The following is a 19,712-nucleotide window of genomic DNA, read 5'->3' on the forward strand; positions in this document are numbered from 1 at the left end:
TTTCAAGCTCTCTTCCAGAATTGCTGAAGTCCAGCAGCAGGATAAAAGTCAAAACAATTCCTGATGACCCAGGATGCAATGGATGATCTTGGGTGTCTTCGATGTCTATCCAAGGTCTAAGCCAGTGGTTCCCAAACTTTTTTGGCCTACCGCCCCCCTTTCCAGAAAAAATATTACTTAGCCCCCTGGAAATTAATTTTTTTTTAATTTTAATAGCAATTAACAGGAAAGATAAATGCACCTGTGGCCATCACCACTCCACTGGATCGCTGCAGCACCCACCCAGGGGGCAGTGGCACCCACTTTGGGAATCACTGCTCTAAGCACTCCACAATACCCAATTCAGCCACCTTCACAGCCACTGGAACAAATTGTTCTCATCTGCTTATTCCATCTGAGGAAATCTTCACATGCTTGGGATAGACACCCTCCTAACTCACCTATGAGTCTGAGATCTATTTGTTTCCCTCAAACTAGTTTAACCTAGCTATCTGCCAACATGATTTTACTGGGGTGTGGCCACTGGGCATGACACAGGTACTTGGAGCCAGAGGTGAGAGAGGTAGATACCAAAGAAGGATGAACAGCCCTGAAAAGGGATTGGCAAGCAATTAGACCAGAGGTGCTAGACCTCCCTAAATACCTCAAACACCCCAAAAGAATATCTACAAAAGGAACAAGAGACACTTCAGCATCAATAGCCAGCACTAGAAAGGTGGACACCTAAATTAGCAGAGGAAGTAACTTCAGGAATGGTCCTGGGCAGAAAGTTAATCCTCATACATCAGAAACACTAAAGGGAGAGGGAGAAGTCCTTAGAAAACATGGCTTTCAAAAAAGAAGAGACTTTTCAGTCTAACTTCCAAGGAGCACAAAATAGGTCAGTTTCCCCCTAATGATCAACACATATCTCTGCCAAAGAAAAGCTCTTTGGGGAAATGCAGCTCTGTTTTCCCACCTGTTCTTATTACTTTTTTCAGCTCATTTTACAGATAAGGAAACAGAGTCAAACATGGTTAAATAACTGGCCCAGAGTTATACAGCCGGTGTCTGAGGCCAGATTCAGTCTCAGGAAGATAAGTTTTCCAAGCTCTGTCTTACTAATTTCCCTGAATAGGAGTGTCTTAGAAACACTAAAGTAGGTTCCCCAATAAGTGATTTTTAAGGAATTGACCAATGTCATAGCTTTCTGATGGGTCTCCATTCTTCCTTTCTCTCCTCTCTAATCCAACATCCACATAAGTGCCCAAATAATCTTCCTATAGAACAAATCTAACCATGTCATTACCTTTACTTGAGGCCTTACACTAGGGTTAAATTCGGTTTGACATTTAAAGCCCCTCATAAGTCTGGTTCTACCTACTTTCACAAACTTATTGCACATTGCTTCCTTTTACAAACTCTCTAGACCAGGCACATTGGCCTCCTTTTCTGTTCCCTAAACTCAACATTCCACATTCCGGTTCTGTGCCTTTGCAGGCCAGGAGAGTATTCCTGCCTCTTTTTTTGCTTTTAGAATCCTTAGCTTTCTTCTCAGTTTACCTCCACTTCCTACTTCTAAAGGAAGTCTTTCAGGATTACCCTAATTGTTAGTGCATTTCCCCTATCCAAATTATGTTCTATTTACTGATACCCTAAAATGGTTGTCTCCCCTTCTTCTCCAAAGTTTAGTCCTTAAGGGCAGCAATTATTTTTCTTTTTGTCTTTATGCCTTGTATGTCTTTGCATACAACAGATACCTAATAAATGTTCACTAAATTACAGAATCACAGAATCCCAAACTTTGACATTTGGAAGGGATCTTGGCAGTTGTATATTCCACAACAATATAGTTAGTTAGGCATTGAAAGTTTACTAAGCACTTCCTATGTGTTAGGCACTGTGTTTAGTGCTGGGCTTATAAAAAAAGGCAAAAAATAAAAAAAAAGCTCTCTGCCCTCAAGGGACTTATAGTCTAATGGGGCAGACAACCAGCAAACAACATGTACATACAAATTATATACTAAATAAATAGGATATAATTAAGAGAAGGAAAAGTTAGAAAAGGCTTCCTGCAGAAGGTGGAATTTTAGTTGGGATTTAAAAGGAAACCAGGGAAGATAAAAGGCAGCTATGAGGAAATAAAGCATTCTATAAAGGAGACATAAGACATGGGACAAGTAGGAGGTCAGCACACAGGATCAAATAGTACAAACTTAAGGGAAATAAAGCATAAGAAGATGGAAAAAGTAAGAGGGGGCTAGGTTATAGTTTTATTTACCAAGCAAAGGATTTTGAATTTGACTTTGGAGTCAATAGGGAGTCACTAGAGGGAGTAAGGTCATTATTGATCAGACCTATACTTTAGGAAAATCACTTTAGTGGCTGTATAGAAGATGGATTAGAGTGGGGAGAGACTTAAGACAATTATACTCACTCACAGGCCAGGCCATTGTAATAGACAAAGTATGAAATTAAAAGGGTCTACCCTAGAGTGATGGCACAGAAGGGTATATTGGAAAGATTTTGAAAAGATGAAACTGACAGGTCTTGGCAACAGATTAGATAGGGAAGGAGACTATAGGGGGAAGGGATGCTGAGATAGTGCAAAGTTGAGGCCCACACATGGGTCTTGGGGCCTAAGGGACTGAGCGGGGAAAAGATAATTGAATTCAGTTTGGGACGTATTGAGTTTACTATGTCTACTGGACATAGTGTAATATATCTGAAAGGCACTTGGAAATGCAAAATTGGAAGTCAGAAAGAGATTGGGGCAGGAGAATCACATATGAGAACTTCCAGTACGATGAAAATTAAATACATTAGAATTGATGAGAATCCAAGTGGTCATTTAGCTTCAGTTTCAAGATTTTCCTATTTACCAGCTCTCCAAACAACCCATTCTACTTTAGTCAGATCTAAGTGTTAGGAAGTTTTCCTCAATATTAAGTGCAAATATGTCTCTGCAATTTACCTTGGGGTTTTATAGACCCCTTCCTTTTGTCTTAGAATTGATACTGATTATCATTTCTAAGGCAAAAGGGGCTTTAAGCAGCTAGGCAATTGGGGTTAAGTGACTTGCCCAGGATGTCTGAGGTCAAATCTAAACCCAGGACTTTCTGTCTCTAGGCCTGGATCTCTATCCATTAAGCCACCTCACTATCCCATTTCCTTGTCAATTTTGAATCTATTGCTCATTTTTCTGCCTTCTGGGACCAAACAGAACAAGCCTAATCCCTCTTCTATGACATTTCAGGTACTATACTCCAAGACTGCTATCATATACCCAGCTAAGTCTTCTCTCCTCCAGGCTAAATATTCCCATTTCCTTCAAAGTATCCTAATATTGGATTGAAGGAACAAGAAATAGCTAAGAGAAAAGCAGTAAAAGTCATGGATTTGAATTTCATTGCTTATACTACTACTATGAGCAAATAATTTAATTTCCCTGGACCTCAAAGGGGTTTGTTTGGATCATAAAGAATTATTAGAATTGAAGGATATGTCAACCCCCTTGTTTTAAAGAGGAAACTGAGGCAAAGGGAGGCCAACTTGTCTAGTCACATAGGTAATAGATTTTAGGGGTGAGATCTGAACCCCAAGTCAAGCCAATAATTTTATTTATTAAGCCAATTTTTAACATACTATTTGGAGTGAAATTTTGGGGGAGCTCATACCCCCCAAATCATTCTATTGAGCAGACAGGAGACTTGATGCTGGCAGAGTTTACATGACTTTATTCAGAGGTGGGGGGGCACAGAGTGAAGGACACTGTCTGGGCCGTAGACAGCATCCTCAGAAGTGGGGAGGGAGGGCTACCTGAGTATAGGGAGCATGCTCACAAGGGGTAGGGGTGTAGGGTTAGGGAATACTTGACCAGGTATGGCCAGCATCCCTCACACAAGGAATGGAGAGAGAGAGAGAGAGAGAGAGAGAGATAGAGAGAGAGAGAGAGAGAGAGAGAGAGAGAGAGAGAGAGAGAGAGAGAGAGTTTCCACAGTCTTAGGTCCCCAAAACAATGGGCAGCAATGCCTAGATTTGCTCAGATTTTATAGGGATTTTCAACACAATGCTATCTCTACTTTCCCATCCTCTGTATTCTCCTCCTTCTATCTTCCTTTCTGTCCAAGGATTTACCAGATTGCAACAATTCAGGCCTTAGGTTTGCATTTTTTAGGTAAGTCAGGGTTTTAGGCCCATCCAAGGATTTATCAGATTCAGGAAACACTTTTTGAAACATTACTCAGGCCATAGCATTGCAACATTTCTTGGGACATGTAGTCAAGATAATAACTTATAAGTTTTGAGATTTCTCTTAGGAATTAGGTCACCCCTAAACTTCTTCCCATGGGAATAGAAAAAGAGGGGTAGTCTCTCAGCCACATTTAAAAAAGAGTACATTAAAGGTCTATATTAATATATATGCATATAAAGCTGCTTAGAGAGGGGGTTTCTTCTACTCTTCAAAAAGAGAGATTGATATCTCCTAGTGGAGGGCGGAGGGTACCTAACTTTACTATTTTTCTAAAGGAGGTTACCAGTCTATGATTACTAATTCTAATCAATGTATATTTGGGAATAATGCACAAATTTCATACCACACAATACTATATACCAGACACTGTGCCAAGTGTTGGGAATGTGAAGAAAGGCAAAAATAGTTCCTGCCCTCAGATAGCTCACAATCTAAAGCAAGTAGTCAACATATAAAGAACGAGATGGATAGATAGATAGATAGATAGATAGATAGATAGATAGATAGATAATCTCAGAGGAAAGGCACTAACATTCTATAGAAGGGGGAATTTTTCCTATAGAAGGTAAGATTTTAGCTGATATTTGAAGGTAGTCAAGGAAGCTATAAGGTAGAGGTGAAGGAGAGCATTTCAGGCAAAGTGGATAGCAAGTGAAAAATGTCTAGTTAGGAGATGAAGTGTCTGTCATACTGGAGAAAGAGCAAGAAGAGCAGTCACTTAAGAGTATGCAGAGAAAACAGAAAAGTAGAAAGAGGCCAAGTTATCAAGGGTTTTAAAAGCTTAAACAAAGGATTTTCAAATTATGATCTTGGAAATGACTTAAAGCTTATTGAATAGGTGAATGACATGGTAACACATACTCCAGGAAGATCCCGTTAGCAGCTGAGAGGAGGAGAGACTGGAAACAATGGAGAGAGAAGGTGGGAGACCAACTAGAAGGCTACTGCAAAGTCTGTATGTGTGGTGATGAAGGTCTGGACATGGGTGGAGAGGGTGTCTTATAGACATTACATAGGTAAAAACTCAAAGGCCTTGGCATCATATTGGTAGGGGAGTGAGAAAGAGTGAAGAGTCGAGGATGATAGGTAATTTCTTGGAAAATAAAAGGGAACTCAGGAAAAGGGAAGGGTGAAAATAATGACTTCTGTTTTGGTTACATAAGCTAATACTCTTTCTATTCCACCAAGTGACCTCTAAGGTCCCAGGAATCTGAAAGAATAGGATTTGGAGGTAGGTGACTTAGGTCCACCAATTATATACTATCATGGGCAAGTCACCCGGATCTCAATTTTCCTCATCTGTAAAGTGAAGGAATTGTACTGAATGACCTCTAACATCCCTTCCAGCTCTAAATGTATGATCCTTTATAAAATAAAAGGTCCCTCTCCACTGCCTCTGAAAGAAGGGATCTCTTGTGCAGTAGCTATATAAGTGCAACAGTGACTGCTCCCACTTATGGCCTTTTCAATTTGCAAGTCTTCTTAACCATAACAAAAATAGCTATGTCAACTAGCAAAGAAAGGCAGCACCACCAGGACCAGGACAAGAGAGCAACTTACTTAACCCACTGAGACCAATCCCCTCTTTCCGGACAGAAAACTACAATTCCCAGAATGCCTTACGCGAGAGCGGAGGCAGAGGGGGAGTGTCGGATAACACTTCCGCTTCACGCAGCGCCACGTCCCCGACGTGTCACCGGCGCCGCCGCTGCTGTGGTAGAGGAAGGAGTGAAGGGGCCAGTTCGAGGTAGCGGCGGCGGGTGGCGACGGCGCCGGAGACATCACCCCCGGCCCCGACCTGCCCCTGCTCCCGCACGCAAGTGCCCCTGGGTCTGCGGGGAGCAGGAGGAGGAGGAAGCGGCGGAGGCCCAACTCCCGTGGGGCAAGATGTTGAACATGTGGAAGGTCCGGGAGCTGGTGGACAAAGCGTGAGTAGAGGAAGAGTCGGGGGGCAGTTTGTTGTCGGGGGCCCGCGGAGGGAGGGGGCGGGCCGGATCCGCGCGCAGGGGCCTCCCCACGTCACACTGGCCAACCCCCCCCCGCCCCCCACTTCTTCCAGCTGATCCAGTCCCATCATGGCGGCGGCTGGTCTCCCCGCCTCCGGGCCCTCTCCGTGGGGGCGGGAGGGATACAGAGGTACAACTTTGTCCCCCAGTCTTTCTGGAGTGACTGCTTTCCTTCCTCGGACCCGCGTCTCGGGGTTATCCCTTGGGCAGCCAGTGTCCCCTGGCGATCCCGGCGCCTCAGGAAGGAAGTCCTCGATCCAGGGGACTGGGGACAGAGTTGAACTGGCGAGGTCCGCCCCCAGCTGACCCCCTTGGGGTCACGGAGTGGGCTAGCTCTGGCCAGGGGTTAGTGGGGGAGAGCCGGGGGCAGGCACTACAATCAGGACTTTGGGCCCAGGCCCCCCACTGGGTAGAAGGATTAGCAGTCATTGGAGGATACCTGAGGCCTGGAAGAGTATCTGTTCTCCGAGTTGCCTGGTTTTCTTTTCCTAAAAAAACTTTATTTTTAAAGTGAGTCTACTAATACTAGTGGTAGGTTTAACAGGTGGTCCACTCAAGTCATGGTCTAAAGTTGTTCGGTGGAGAGGGTTGATGACAGTATAGTTTAAGCTGACTCTAGTGTTTTGGATTTTTTTTTAAGCTTTTGTGACACCTTTGAAAAGGTACACTGCCATAACTTGTTGTTCCTGTTTGCTCCTTTACTCTTTCCATTACACTTAGCTGTTGGTGTGCCACTTCCTCCTTGTGGAATGGAATCGCTGAGAAATTTCCCCTAAAATAAATGTACACCAAAAACAACAGAAAGTACTTTGTTATTAATGGCAATTGGATTTTTTAAAAAAAGAATAGAACTTACTGTTAACCAGATTTAAACTAGCTTAATCTATAATAACTAAAGCATTTACAGTTTTCATTCTTTCTAAAGTTAGAATTTTTAGGTTGATAGTGTACTAGGAAAACTTTGGTCGTTAAAAGAACACATTAGGTAAAATGGCGAATTAAGTAACATTTTTTTTCTAGGCCAACAGGAAATAAAAGTTAGAAAATTTAGACAGCCGCCTTCCTCTTGAATGTTTAGTGATTATGCAAGTAAGAGTGGTTAAAAATTGGCCTGTTTTTGTCTAACTACCCTAAAACAAACAAATAAATATATAGAAAGTCAATGATTTGGGTATTTTTCAAAAATCATTAAACAGTAATATTCTTGGTGTTGTTTATGACACTGATATGGTTTTCTTTAGAAATATCCTTTGACCTAAAACCCATTTTTGATATTTTGTGTAATGTTTGGATTAGGGATTTGCACTGTGTACATTAGAGCAACTCCATGAAAATAGTAAAACTTAAGAAAATTTTGATTTAGGTTTATATCTACCCATTGTTTTTGTTTATACTAAGCTAAGACTGTAAGCAAATATTGATCTTCATTTCCTATTTTTATTTTAACTATAATATGCTGTACTACAAATACATTAGAGCAAGCAGTATTTAAAATTTGAAATAGACAATCTAAATCTGAAAGACTTTTAAAAGATTCTTTATGATTTTGAGTTGAAAGGTTTAAGATTAAAAGGGCAAAGGAATGTATAGAAGATAAGAAAAATAAAAAAGTAAAATTGGAAACCTAAATTTAGTTTTTCAGTAGACTTTAGCCAGTAATGTTTTACTGTTTATTTCATATTTGTAGTCAGAAGACCTAAATCCCCACATCTCCCTTACTGCCTGTGTGACCTTGGGGAAGTCACACTTCTCTGGCTTTAGTTTCCTCTTTTGTGAAACTAAGGGTTGAGGCTAGAGAGCACATAAGATCCTTTACAGCCCCACATCTATGATACTGTAGTCACCACTTGTTTTTTGTATCCTAATGACATAATTTTGTAATTGCTTCACTTTAATGTTACTTACACAAGTTTTCCTACTTATCTGAAGAAAGAGCCTGTTCTTGAGAAATTATTTCCTCTTCATTTTACTATTCAGTTTAGAGATGTTAACTTATCATAAAAATGTTTGTGTTTGTGAGTAGTTTTCTTTCAGAAACAGTATTTCAGAAGGAAAAATATCAGTCAGAAACTTATAGTGGTCACCTAAGCACATAGTTGGTATGATTTAAGAACTAAGAACTCACCTAGATCTCATTGTCCTGAGTGGGCCCTCCAATTTTGAAAATCCCAACTGATCCATGTTTGCCAGTCCTTTATGATGCTTTTTCATAGTCCCCTGATAAGTGTTCCCAAATCTACCCAATGAACTAGAAATTTTGATATCTCAAGGATGTCAGTGGAACCCTTGGTCTACCCATTAGTTTCCTTTTGCTTTCAGTATATTACCAGCCTTTTTCTTAACATTTTGTTGATTTGTCTACATTTTCCATAATTCCTTGTTTATATTTGTTGCAGTCTACTCACAACTATCATTTTGTGTTATCATTGCTCTTGGAATGAAACTTTGTTATTTCTTTAGAGATTAATATTGCTCCAAGTCTCACAGTCATGTAAACCTACAAGAATATCAGTATTGAAAAGATGGGCTTTTTGCCTTAGGTTTTTGTTTCTTTAGGGGGACCATTAAAACAACAACTTTCAGGTTTACATTTCTCAAAGACAACCCAATCCATTCAATGCAATTCTTGTATGTATGTTTGGAGTGTTAGTTTAAGAGGGGTGGGGGTGTGTAAATATGTATTGATGAGCTTTTACTTGTCAAGAACATGGAGTTAAAATTAATATTTGAAAGTTTTTGGTATAACATATCTCATTTCTCAATTTGCTGGAAGAAAACTCACTTCCTATGAATGTCAGTATTGCACTGCTCTTATACAGAAATCATGAGATATGAATTTTAAAAATGTTAATACTGGAGCTAATGAAGATCCAGAGGAGGAAAACTAATGAACATAGATTGGGGGGGGTACATCCATCTGAGGAGAAAATAAAGTGTTAAGGAATGCTCAAAATGCTTATGATTTAAATCTACAAAATCATGAATGGTATCAATAAGTTAAGCATCAAATCTTATATGAGAGCCCCTTTGTTTAAGTATTATCAGAAAATGATGAATTTATACTGGATGAAAACAGGTTTTAAAAAAAAGTTTAGACTTTTATAGGTAAAGAAACTACTTAGAAAAAGTAGGATATTTGGAATTTGTCCCTAATTGTGAAATTCATCTCAAGAAAGGACAACATGTTCTTCTAAAAATATGAACCATAGGGTCCCTGTCAGAAGCAGAATAAATACTGTGTATATAATCTGAGCATCTGACAGAGAGCAGTTCATGTACACTCTGCATAAACTAATATGTAATATCTATATCCATGTTTGGTTTTGAGACCTTAGAGGGATTTTTTTTCATTAGCATGGGAAGTGAGAACATAAGACTGGGAACAAGTATAGTCTTTCATTGAAGCACTTTTTGATTACCAAAGTAATGGCAATTACATATGATTCCATCACCATTTCTAGAGCTTCTAAGGGGAACTTTACCCTCCTCTTCTCAAAGGTCATTTGGGTAAAACTTTTTCAGCATTAATCACTTTTCTGCATTCATTTGAGAAACAAGTTAACCAGGATACCTCTAAACCAGGGGTCAATAACGTATGGCTCTTTCTGAAGGATCCATAAAGTCAATTTTTTTTTCAGGCGCTGTTACAGGAGCGCGCACTGTGAGCACTGTACGGTTTTCAAGCAATTACATTTTTTAAAATGTGGCATTTATGGCTCTCACAGCCAAAAAAGTTGCTGACCCCTCCTCTAAACCTTCCTAGCTGGAGTTATTGGCATATAAGATATAGGACCATTGAATTCGCTCCTCGGGTTTAGGAAAAGTGGTGAGGTGGGTTTATGCTAGTAGGACTGATGCTGAATGTCTTGATTTTAGGTAATTCCCCACTTTCATTCTGGTGTGTTAAGGTAATGATAATTTAAATAGTGATTCATGTTTATTTGAGGGGGCAGCTAGATGGATAGAGAGCCAGGCCCAGGGATGGAAGTTCTGGGTTCAGATGTGGTCTATGACATTTCCTCACTGTTGTGAACCTGGGCAAATCATTTAACACCACCCCCCTCCCTCATTGCCTAGCCCTTAGTACACTTCTTCCTTGGGACCAATTCACAGTATTGATTCTAAGACAGAAGGTAGGATTTTTTAAAAAAGTTCATTTTTACAATTTAAAAATCATTTTTACTAGCTAATTATCAGCCAGATTTGTAAAATTAATTGGTACTTGTCAAATTAATTTATCATGTGAAGATTTGTTCTTTGCATTATTATTTAGGTCCTAGGACAGCTTGTTTAAATAGCTGTGTCGAACTTTCTGTAAATATTAGTTTCAGTTATTCTTCCCACTCACCTAAATGTAAGTGACAAGGCAGTGCTCATTTTTTCCTAATGTATATTTCTTAAATGTATAGATAGTATCTTATCAACCATTGGAGAAGGAGAACAGTTTATCATCATTTATTGGAAGTCCACAATATACTTTCAACATCAAAGCTACATTCTCTACCCTCAAACTTTTTGGCCAAAGGGAGTGAATATATATAGGTGATCCAACAAGTGATTTTTATATTTTTATTTTTTGCTTTTCTTTTAGTCATATAGACTTTCCCCCATAATCTTCATTCCAGCAGCAACTCTCTCTCATCCTTGTTTCTTTCAGATTAAAGCATTAAAATACTGAGAAATCAATGAGTCAAAACTCTCCAATTTTTCCCTAGCTCAACTTTCAAATTCCAAACCCAAATATTGTCTCTTCTCTGAAGCTTTCCCTAATTCTTCTAAGTCAGTGGTTCCCAAACTTTTTTGGCCTACCGCCCCCTTTCCAGAAAAAAATATTATTTAGCATAATTTCCCCCTGGAAATTATGAAACTATTTATTGAACTCAGAATAGAATGTAATAGAAAAAAAGTGTGACCATCACAGCCCCCCTGATCGCTGCAGCACCCACTTTGGGAATCACTGTTCTAAATCTTGGCTTCCACTAGTAGAGACTTTTTCCAGTTCTCAACTCTTATACTTGATTTCTCTTCTGCACTTGTAATGTTCTATTTATTTTTGGGGTTTTTTGTGCATGCATTATCTCTTCTACTAGATTTTAAGTTCCTCAGGAACTGAGACTATCTCACTTATCTTTGTATCTTCCACAGTGCCTACCTTCTTGGCATTTAAATTTTATTGAATGAATATTCATTTAGAGTGAAGTTACCTCTCAGTTCTCCTTCCTTTATTAATTCCTTACACCAGATCTAATACTTATTATTGTTGGTCAATGAAGCAGTCTTAGTACCCAGGACACAAGTATCTAGATATTAAGGCCTAATTATGAAATCAAGTTATAAGTTTACTTTCTTTTACCAGCCTCTTTGAAAGGTGTTTTACAACTTGAGTAACTTTTTCTTTTCACCACTACTTAAGATGATTGTAAAAAAGTACTCAACTACCTCTTAAATTTTTCCACCTTCCAGTGTGTTTATTAACAAGCTATTTTTAAAAATCTGTTTTCTGATATAACTAAAAGTACTTGACCTTTCTGTCACTGCATGCTCTTTAATGCTAGTGGATGTTGTTATAGTTATCCAGTTGAATTATCTAACATACCCTTCAGGTTTCACTTCATAAAAATTCATATTTAACTTAAGCAAGGCACATTTTGATTTCTAGTGGTTTCTTCTTGCAAAAAACGTTTAATATTGTCATTGAACCATATCTGCATGTTACTCTTCATAACAATATCCTGTTGATAAACTGTTTAACTGTATCCTTTGTCTATATATTAGTACCCACTCTTCCAAATTGTATCTTCTCCTTATTTAGTCTTACTTCTGCTCTGGAAAAATCTTCTATAACACATCTAGAATGGACCTATTTAATATTTTACTCTATGAAGCAAGTAATTTTGGTAGCTTTTGGGGGAAGAGGGTTGGTTGTATATTCTGGAGCTTAAAAAAAACAAGGAAAGAGATTGACCATGAAGTACTCAACTTGTTGAAGTAATTTCAGCATATCTGTATAATAATAATGTATGTCTGAATCCCAGAGGCATGCTTTCTTCTAACAAGCTTTTCATATAAGAGCTTAAATCTAACAAATCCATCAATCATTTATTAAATGCCTAGTATGTTTTAGGCATTGTGCTAAACACTGGGCATACCAAAAGAGGTAAAAGTCAGTTCTTGCCCTTGAGGAGCTTACAGTCTACTGGGGGGGGGGGGGAGGAACAGACATGTAAATGTATACAAAGCATGCTAAATACAGGATAAGAAATAACAGAGAGAAGGCACTGGAATTAAGAAAAGTGGTTAGAAAGGCCTTCTAGTAAAAAATGAGATTTTAATTGGAACTTGAAAGAAAACAGAGTGGTCACTAGTCAGAGCAAATGAGGGAGCTTTCCAGGCATGAAAGAAGAGCCAGAGAAAATGCCCAGAGCTAAGAGGTGAAATGTCTATTGATAGTGAAACGAAAAATTATATGTTGGGAGTTAGGTGTAAGAAAACTGGAAAGATGAGAGAGGAAGAGGTTATGAATGGCTTTTAATGCCAGAATATTTTGTATTTGATCCAGGAGGCATTAGGAAGCCATTGGAGTTTACTGAATGGGGGTGTTAGACCTCTCATTTGGGAAAATCTCTGGTGGCTGAATGGGTAAATTGTAGTAAAGAGAAACTTGAGGCAGAGGCTAATCCCCTTCAGGCTATTAAAACAATCCAGGTATGAAGTGATAAGGCTTTGTCTAGATGGGTGGCAATGTTAGAGGAGAGCAAGAAGCCTATATGAGAAATGTTGAAGAGGTGAAATAATTTTGGCAACAGATTGGGTATAGTGAGGAGATGACTCCCAGATTTTTAAGGCTGAGGAATTAGATGGTGTTGCTGCCCTCTATGGTAATAGGGAATGTAGAAGGTAGGGAAGTTTAGAAGGAAAGCTATGACTTCAACTTTGGACATAATGAGTTTAAGATGTCTACTAGACATTCAGTTCCATATATCTGAACAGCAGTTTAAGATAAAATTCTGAATAGAAGTCAACAGAGAATTTGATTGAAAACAGGTAGATTTGAGAATCATTGCATAGAGATATAATTAAATACATCAAAGCTGATATAATCACTAAGTGAAGTATAGTTTAGAGAGAGAAGAGGAAAAGACTCAGGATTGAACCCTGAGGAACACCTACATTTAGGGAGTATGATCTGGAAAAGGATCCAGCAAAGATGACAAAAGATGTGTCATCAAATTAGTAGGTCAAAAGCCAAAAGAGAATGTGTCCCAAAAATCTAAAGCATATCAGGGAGGAGTGAGTGATCAACAGTGGTGGAGAAGGGCAAGGAGTATGAAGATTGAGAAGAAGCCATTGGATTTTGCAACTAAGAGAATTGTTTTCAATATACTTTGTTTAATACAGATTTTTTTTTAAATCGGGAATATATACCATTTAACATTGTAAACATTATATTATAGAAATATTATTTGAAGACGACTTGTTGCAGTGTAGTTTGTGTAATATTTTTACTGCAACTTCTCTCTATTCCTAAATATTTTTTCAGTAATTGGTGTCTTATTTTGGATAATTAACAATCTTATTGCACTAAATGTGTAAAAACCTTTCATATGCTTTTGTTTTTAGTACAAAAGCTTATGTTATGTTCATTCAATAATTAACTTTAGGCAGATTTAAAAACCACTAGTTGCCAGTTTTGAATTGATCTTCACTATTAAAAATTTATATTATTGATCTTTTTAAAATTATGTTGAAGATTTGGTTTTTGAGAAAAATTCATTTGACAAAAAGTAGAGATTTATAATATTTATAACAGAAGACCAATCCAAAGATAATCTTTGAATCAGGATTTTCTTCATATCCCTTCATTTGGCAGGCATCTCATTGGCTTACTTGTAATGCCATTGAGTTGCACATTTTTTTAGTTCATAGATCATATGAGGCCAGTATATAACCATATCTGACTTCTGGGTTGGATTAAACCAGTGAGATGCTAAGCATGGATGATTTTGTTAAACATGGCTCAGTTGAGAGAGAGCAAGGCCTGGAAAGAGATACTTTCTGGTGTGTGACCTCTGGGAAAGTCACAACCCCAATTGTCTAGCCCTTGCTGCTCTTTTGCCTTGGAAACGATACTTAGTGTCGATTATGAGAGAATATAAGGTTTTAATAAAGAAATAAATATAAGAATTCTTCACCTAAGTCAAGATCTTAAAGAACTTGTAAACCTTAGAAAATTTGATAAACCAAACTTGGCTTTTGTAGGAGTTTAACTTCTATGCATGTCATAAAGTATATGCTTTTTCCATACATAAAATGTGCCTTATTTCTTCGAACAATTTAAGTTTTGCATAGTTACCAAAATTTTCCAGACAGTATTTCATTCAGTATGTTATTTATATTGTATTCAAAGGTTTCATATAATAACACTATTTTTTATTGTTATGTGATTTTGAAATATTTGACTAGTTTTATATTTTAGTATTTAAATCTTTTGAACAGCACAAATGATATGTAGCAAAACTCTGCTGTGCCACTAATTTTCTTGCACCATTACAAATTTTTATTTTAAAATATACATTTCACTGCATATCCCTTCCTCTTTAGATATAGGGGACTGTGCTCGTAAAATTTTGGATACTGGTAAAAAGTTGAAGTGTGAAAGATTTTGCCAAGCTTTTTAACAAAAGTTGTTGTTAGGACTGGCTTTCTGAGTAGGAGGCTGGATTGGGATATATTTGAAAATTAAAGCAATAAAAAAACAAAAAGTATTGATTTAAAATAATTTTTTTAAAGTGTGCATTTCAAAATTTTTATTGTTTGTTTAATTTCCCCATAGTTATTCATTGCTTTGCAAGCCTGTTAAATTACTTGATTTGGGAGGCAATTTAAAAAATCGTATTTTTAAAAATTGCATTATATGTTTATTTTTGAAGGCCTGTGATTTCATCAGTGTAGGTACCCATACTGATGCAGATTGTAACATCTCCAACAAAGTAGTTGCTGTGGCTTTTTTGGTATAGCACAGAACTGGATGCTGAGAGGTTGCCTGTCAGTTGGGGAAATACTGAGCAAACATGGGATGTGAATATGAGAAAATAATACTATCTCGTACAAAATGACAAAGGTTACAATTTCAGAAAAACCTAGTATGAAACTATGTAGAATGAATTGAGCAGAGAACAGTTTATAAAATAACAAAGTTATACAGAAAAACAACTTAGAAAGACTTACCAACTCTTGCTTTCTATACCAGTAATGACTACAGAGGACCAGTGATGAAACCTGCTGCCCACCTCCTGTCAGAAAAATTATGTACTCTGGGTGCAAAATGAGATACGTTTTCTGTATATGACCATGTAGGAATTTGTTTTGCTTGATTATGCATATTTGTTAAAAAAAGATTTTTCTTTTTGAGGAGAGAAGGGATCTAACAATAGGCTTGTAGTTAAATTAGAAAGGAAAAAAAAAAGCTTGCAGTGACCAAAAAATTGAATCACTCTGCAGCCAACCTTAGCCATGAATATCTTAGAACTTAGTGTAGCACCTACCAGAACTTGCCTGGTAGCATAGTCTTTGATAACCCAAGGTTGCTTTCATGTCACTCTAAGGTAATAAAGTAGGATTTTAGTAGAGAATTATATTCCTATATTTAAACTGTATCACTTGCATCATATTTAAAGTATGAGTTTTCATTTCTGTCAAAATTTCTGCTGAAGGTGACTTATATTATGAATTTGAATATTTTATTCTGAGGAAGTCATCTCATGGTAAATATTGTAAAGATTTGGGAAAGTCATTATTCTTGAATATTTAACAGTCTTTGCCTATCTATATCTTTTCTGGCTGTATGTCTGATTACCAGAGCTTCCTTCCATTTAGCTCATTTGGCAAACACTTAAATGCCTACTATTTGGAGGTTAAAAATCAATTTAAATAAATACGAATTTAAATATGTGTTCCTAAATAAAATTTAATGGAGGTTGTGTTAGTTTTGAAACAGGTAGAAATCCTCAAAAGTTAGTGGAAGTTCACTGGAGAGTAGATGCTATTCTAGTAGAGTATATGTTAGAGTGGCACCTAAAGAAGAAAATATGTAATGCCTTGATTTTTTTTTTAGGTATTTTTATTCCTTCTAGTCTCTGCTCTCCATCCTCCTAATGCTACTTATTGATTCCATCCATGGAGGAAGAAATAAACAAATGTGACTGTAACTTTGGCAAAGAGGGGACCCTTCACCGATGGAGAGATTACCCATACAAAATCATAGATTCATCAAAATACCAAAAGAGAACCTATAGAAAATGGCTGACAGATTTTAAAACATTTTCAAGATAAAAATATTTAGCTTTTAAATCCTATTTTCATTTTTTTCCTACTGGATAAAATTTAGAAAGACTACAAGATCTCAAATGTGGACACTAACTTTCAAAAAAGCCCTATTCTTGATACCAAGGATCCTGTTATCTGAAGGTAGAGTTTTGGAAATCTGGACTATTTGGGGACATTTTCCTTTGTTGTTGCAAGAAACAATATGTATACATTTTATATAGTCTACTTAGGTGAGGAAAAAAAACAAAAATTATTTTTTCTCTATTAGAACAAATCAATCAAGTATCTACTTGACACATACTAAAACTCATTCCCGTAAATAATGGCAAGATCCTCAGTCTGATTACCTTTATATATTAATTAACCAATTGTTAATATCTGATATTTGATTAGAGATCCTATAGTCATACATGTTCTTGGTTCTGCCTATTTTTTATTTAAAACCTCATGTGATTCTTATACTGCTTCCTTGTGTGATAGTTCATTGACTTTTTCATAAGGTAATTATGTCCATAATACTATACTATAGTGACTCATGTCAATTGCTTAGTTATGGAATTCTATTCTTCATTTTTCTTGTGTACAAAGTATTTTATCTAAGATTCTTGTGTAGCAACTGAATCACTACCAATCCTAATCAATTTACTTATATTATGGTGATAGCTTTTGTAATGTAAATTGATACATAGTGATAATTGGTTATCTCCCACCCTTAACAATTGTAACAATCCTAGTAGAAAACTTGAGATAATAATATAGTAATAGCATTTACATGTCACTTTAAAGTTTGCAAGATGCTTTTACATACTTTATTTCATTGATTCCCACAATAATCCTGTGAAGTAAGTGCTATTATCTCCATTTTACAGAGGAGGAAACTAAGACCGAAGTTAAGTGATTTGCTCAGGTTCACATAGCCAATTAGCATCTTGCTAACTCTCAAATTTATCTATTGTGCCATCTTAGGATATAAAAATAAGAAGACAGTTTCTTATCATAAGAAGCTTAGTTCAGATAGGAAGACAAAATTAAAAGACGTCACACTTGTGGAGGATAAGCTAAAAACAAGATACAGGTATCCCATCCATTGCAACTTTCCCCATTGAAGTTTTGACACAGCATAAGAAATTAAATGGGAATTACGGGGGAATTTGTGGAAGCTGCAGACAACACAGAAAAGATTTAGAAGCTCAGAAATGCATAAAACATGTGTATAATATCAATATACTTTATTTTTTATACAGTTTCCTTTATAAAGCTAAAGTGATGCAGAAGAGATACCTGTATTTAACCCCTTATGAAGTACTGTAAACACCCTGTAAAAGAAAAAGAAAAAACTTCAGACTTCTCTGGTACGAAGTAAGAGCCAAAAAATTTTATGCAGATTTTCTGCATCAAGGGGATACTGCACTCCTAACTCCTAAGATATGATGGGAATACCTGTAATTGTTAAGTTTTAAGGTATGACTGAGTGCTGTAAGTGCTTTGAATGAACTAGAATATTCAGAGAAGACTTTATGGAGATGGTACTAAGTTCTTAGCTTGATTTTAAAGGAATTACATTGGTTACATAGAGTGGGAAGGGCAAATTAGATATGCTAGGTATTGAGTGAAAAGTGTAGGAGACAGATCAAATTTAGCCTTATAAGAAATAGATGGAAGAGCCAGAAATAGAGTTGACTGCTTATTCACAAGGCTGAACATTTAGTGGGTACTTTTTGGTTTTTTTTTTCCTAATGGGGAAAAACAACAATCCAATCCCACCCCCACCTCCACCACCCCCCCACCTTCACCTAACTGAACTATTTGAAATGTACAGAATATTACTTCTTGAAGCAACCAAGGAAAATTCCCCAAGTAGTCCACATTTTCAAAATTGTATCTTCAGGTAATAAAGGATTCCTGGCATCAAGGAACTTAGTTTCCTCTATGTTACAAAAGTTAGTGTGTAGTGTTTGAGACCTTCAAGTTGCTCTGAGTTTTATATTTATGTGGTAGAAAAATGGAAAATATGATTTAGCAACTGATTTCAATCTTGAAAATGTTTTCCAAATCCATTGTTTTTGCTGTTTTCCTATAATGATTTATTTGATATTTTGATGAATCTCTGATCCTGTCGAGGGCAGTCCCTCTTATCAGTGCAAATTGAAATTCATTCTTCTCATGCTGTTTTAACTCCCATCCTTATCCTCTAGTAATATGTCATAGAGAATTCATGCAGCTTTCTGGGGGGCATTCCTCTTGATATCTTGATATTGTATGACTATCAGTGGACTTGCCCTTGTTGCTTCTCTTTTCAAAAATTATTTATCTATCTTAAAGCATCTTTTATGTGGCTTTTGTTTCATGGTACTTTGCTTATAATTTGTTGTCACCTGTTCACACCCCTACATTATTGGGTGTCTTATTGCTATTTAAATGACCTGAAACTTTAATTCTTTGGAGATTGTGGTTTTCCTTAAATTGCTGTCATTTAAAGCATCACCAGAAAAATATTGCTGATAAAAATATGAACCTTTATTTCAGAAAGAAGCACAGAGTCATTAAAAAGCACTCCGCAAGTTTCCTAAATGCCATCCAAGCCTTTGTTGAGCCTTCTGCACAATTCTAGTTCCAGCTCATTGCCCATCTATATTTTTGTCCAAGGTGTGTGAATAGATGGGCTGTATGGATTGTCCATTTGATTTTATAATGTAATCTGGACAGAAGGCTTCATTATAATAATTTTAAGTCTCCTACAGTCTGCTGCATAGGAGTAGAATATCTGATCCTCATCCTTCTCTTTTCATTTAAAAGAATTATAAGAAAAATGTGGTCTTTGTCGTTTAGGGGGAATAATTGGTTAGCTATATATAGCTGTTTCTTTGTACTAAAAAAACCAAATATGATTTTGGTTGTTAACTTTTACGAGGTAAATCAATCACATATATCACATTTTTTCCAGTATTTACTAATTTATCCTATTCTACTCCTAAATAAAAGAGGAGAAACTTGTGCTTTCATATTATTGTGTCTTTGATACTTTATCAACAACATGTAAAAAAACTTCATTTATTTTAGCTTTATTTTGAAGTAAGTGAGTATTCATTCTCAAGTGCTTTCTGTGTATAAGGGGTGATACTCTGAGAATGAGATACAATAAAAAG

General features: G+C 36.8%; 1 protein-coding gene across 2 annotated transcripts in view; it reads left to right on the plus strand.

Moving 5' to 3' along the window:
- The first annotated feature begins 5,943 nt into the window (after window positions 1-5,943).
- CLINT1 (clathrin interactor 1) overlaps window positions 5,944-19,712 on the plus strand; it is a 63,951-nt gene continuing 50,182 nt past the window's right edge. For both annotated transcript variants that reach the window (XM_044664463.1, XM_044664465.1), the window contains exon 1: window positions 5,944-6,162. In XM_044664463.1, coding sequence (XP_044520398.1) covers window positions 6,122-6,162 — 41 coding nt within the window. In that variant the 5' untranslated portion in view covers window positions 5,944-6,121. The remainder of the gene's footprint in view (window positions 6,163-19,712) is intronic.

Source organism: Gracilinanus agilis, chromosome 2 (genome assembly GCF_016433145.1).
Source record: "Gracilinanus agilis isolate LMUSP501 chromosome 2, AgileGrace, whole genome shotgun sequence".
Lineage (NCBI taxonomy): Eukaryota > Metazoa > Chordata > Mammalia > Didelphimorphia > Didelphidae > Gracilinanus > Gracilinanus agilis.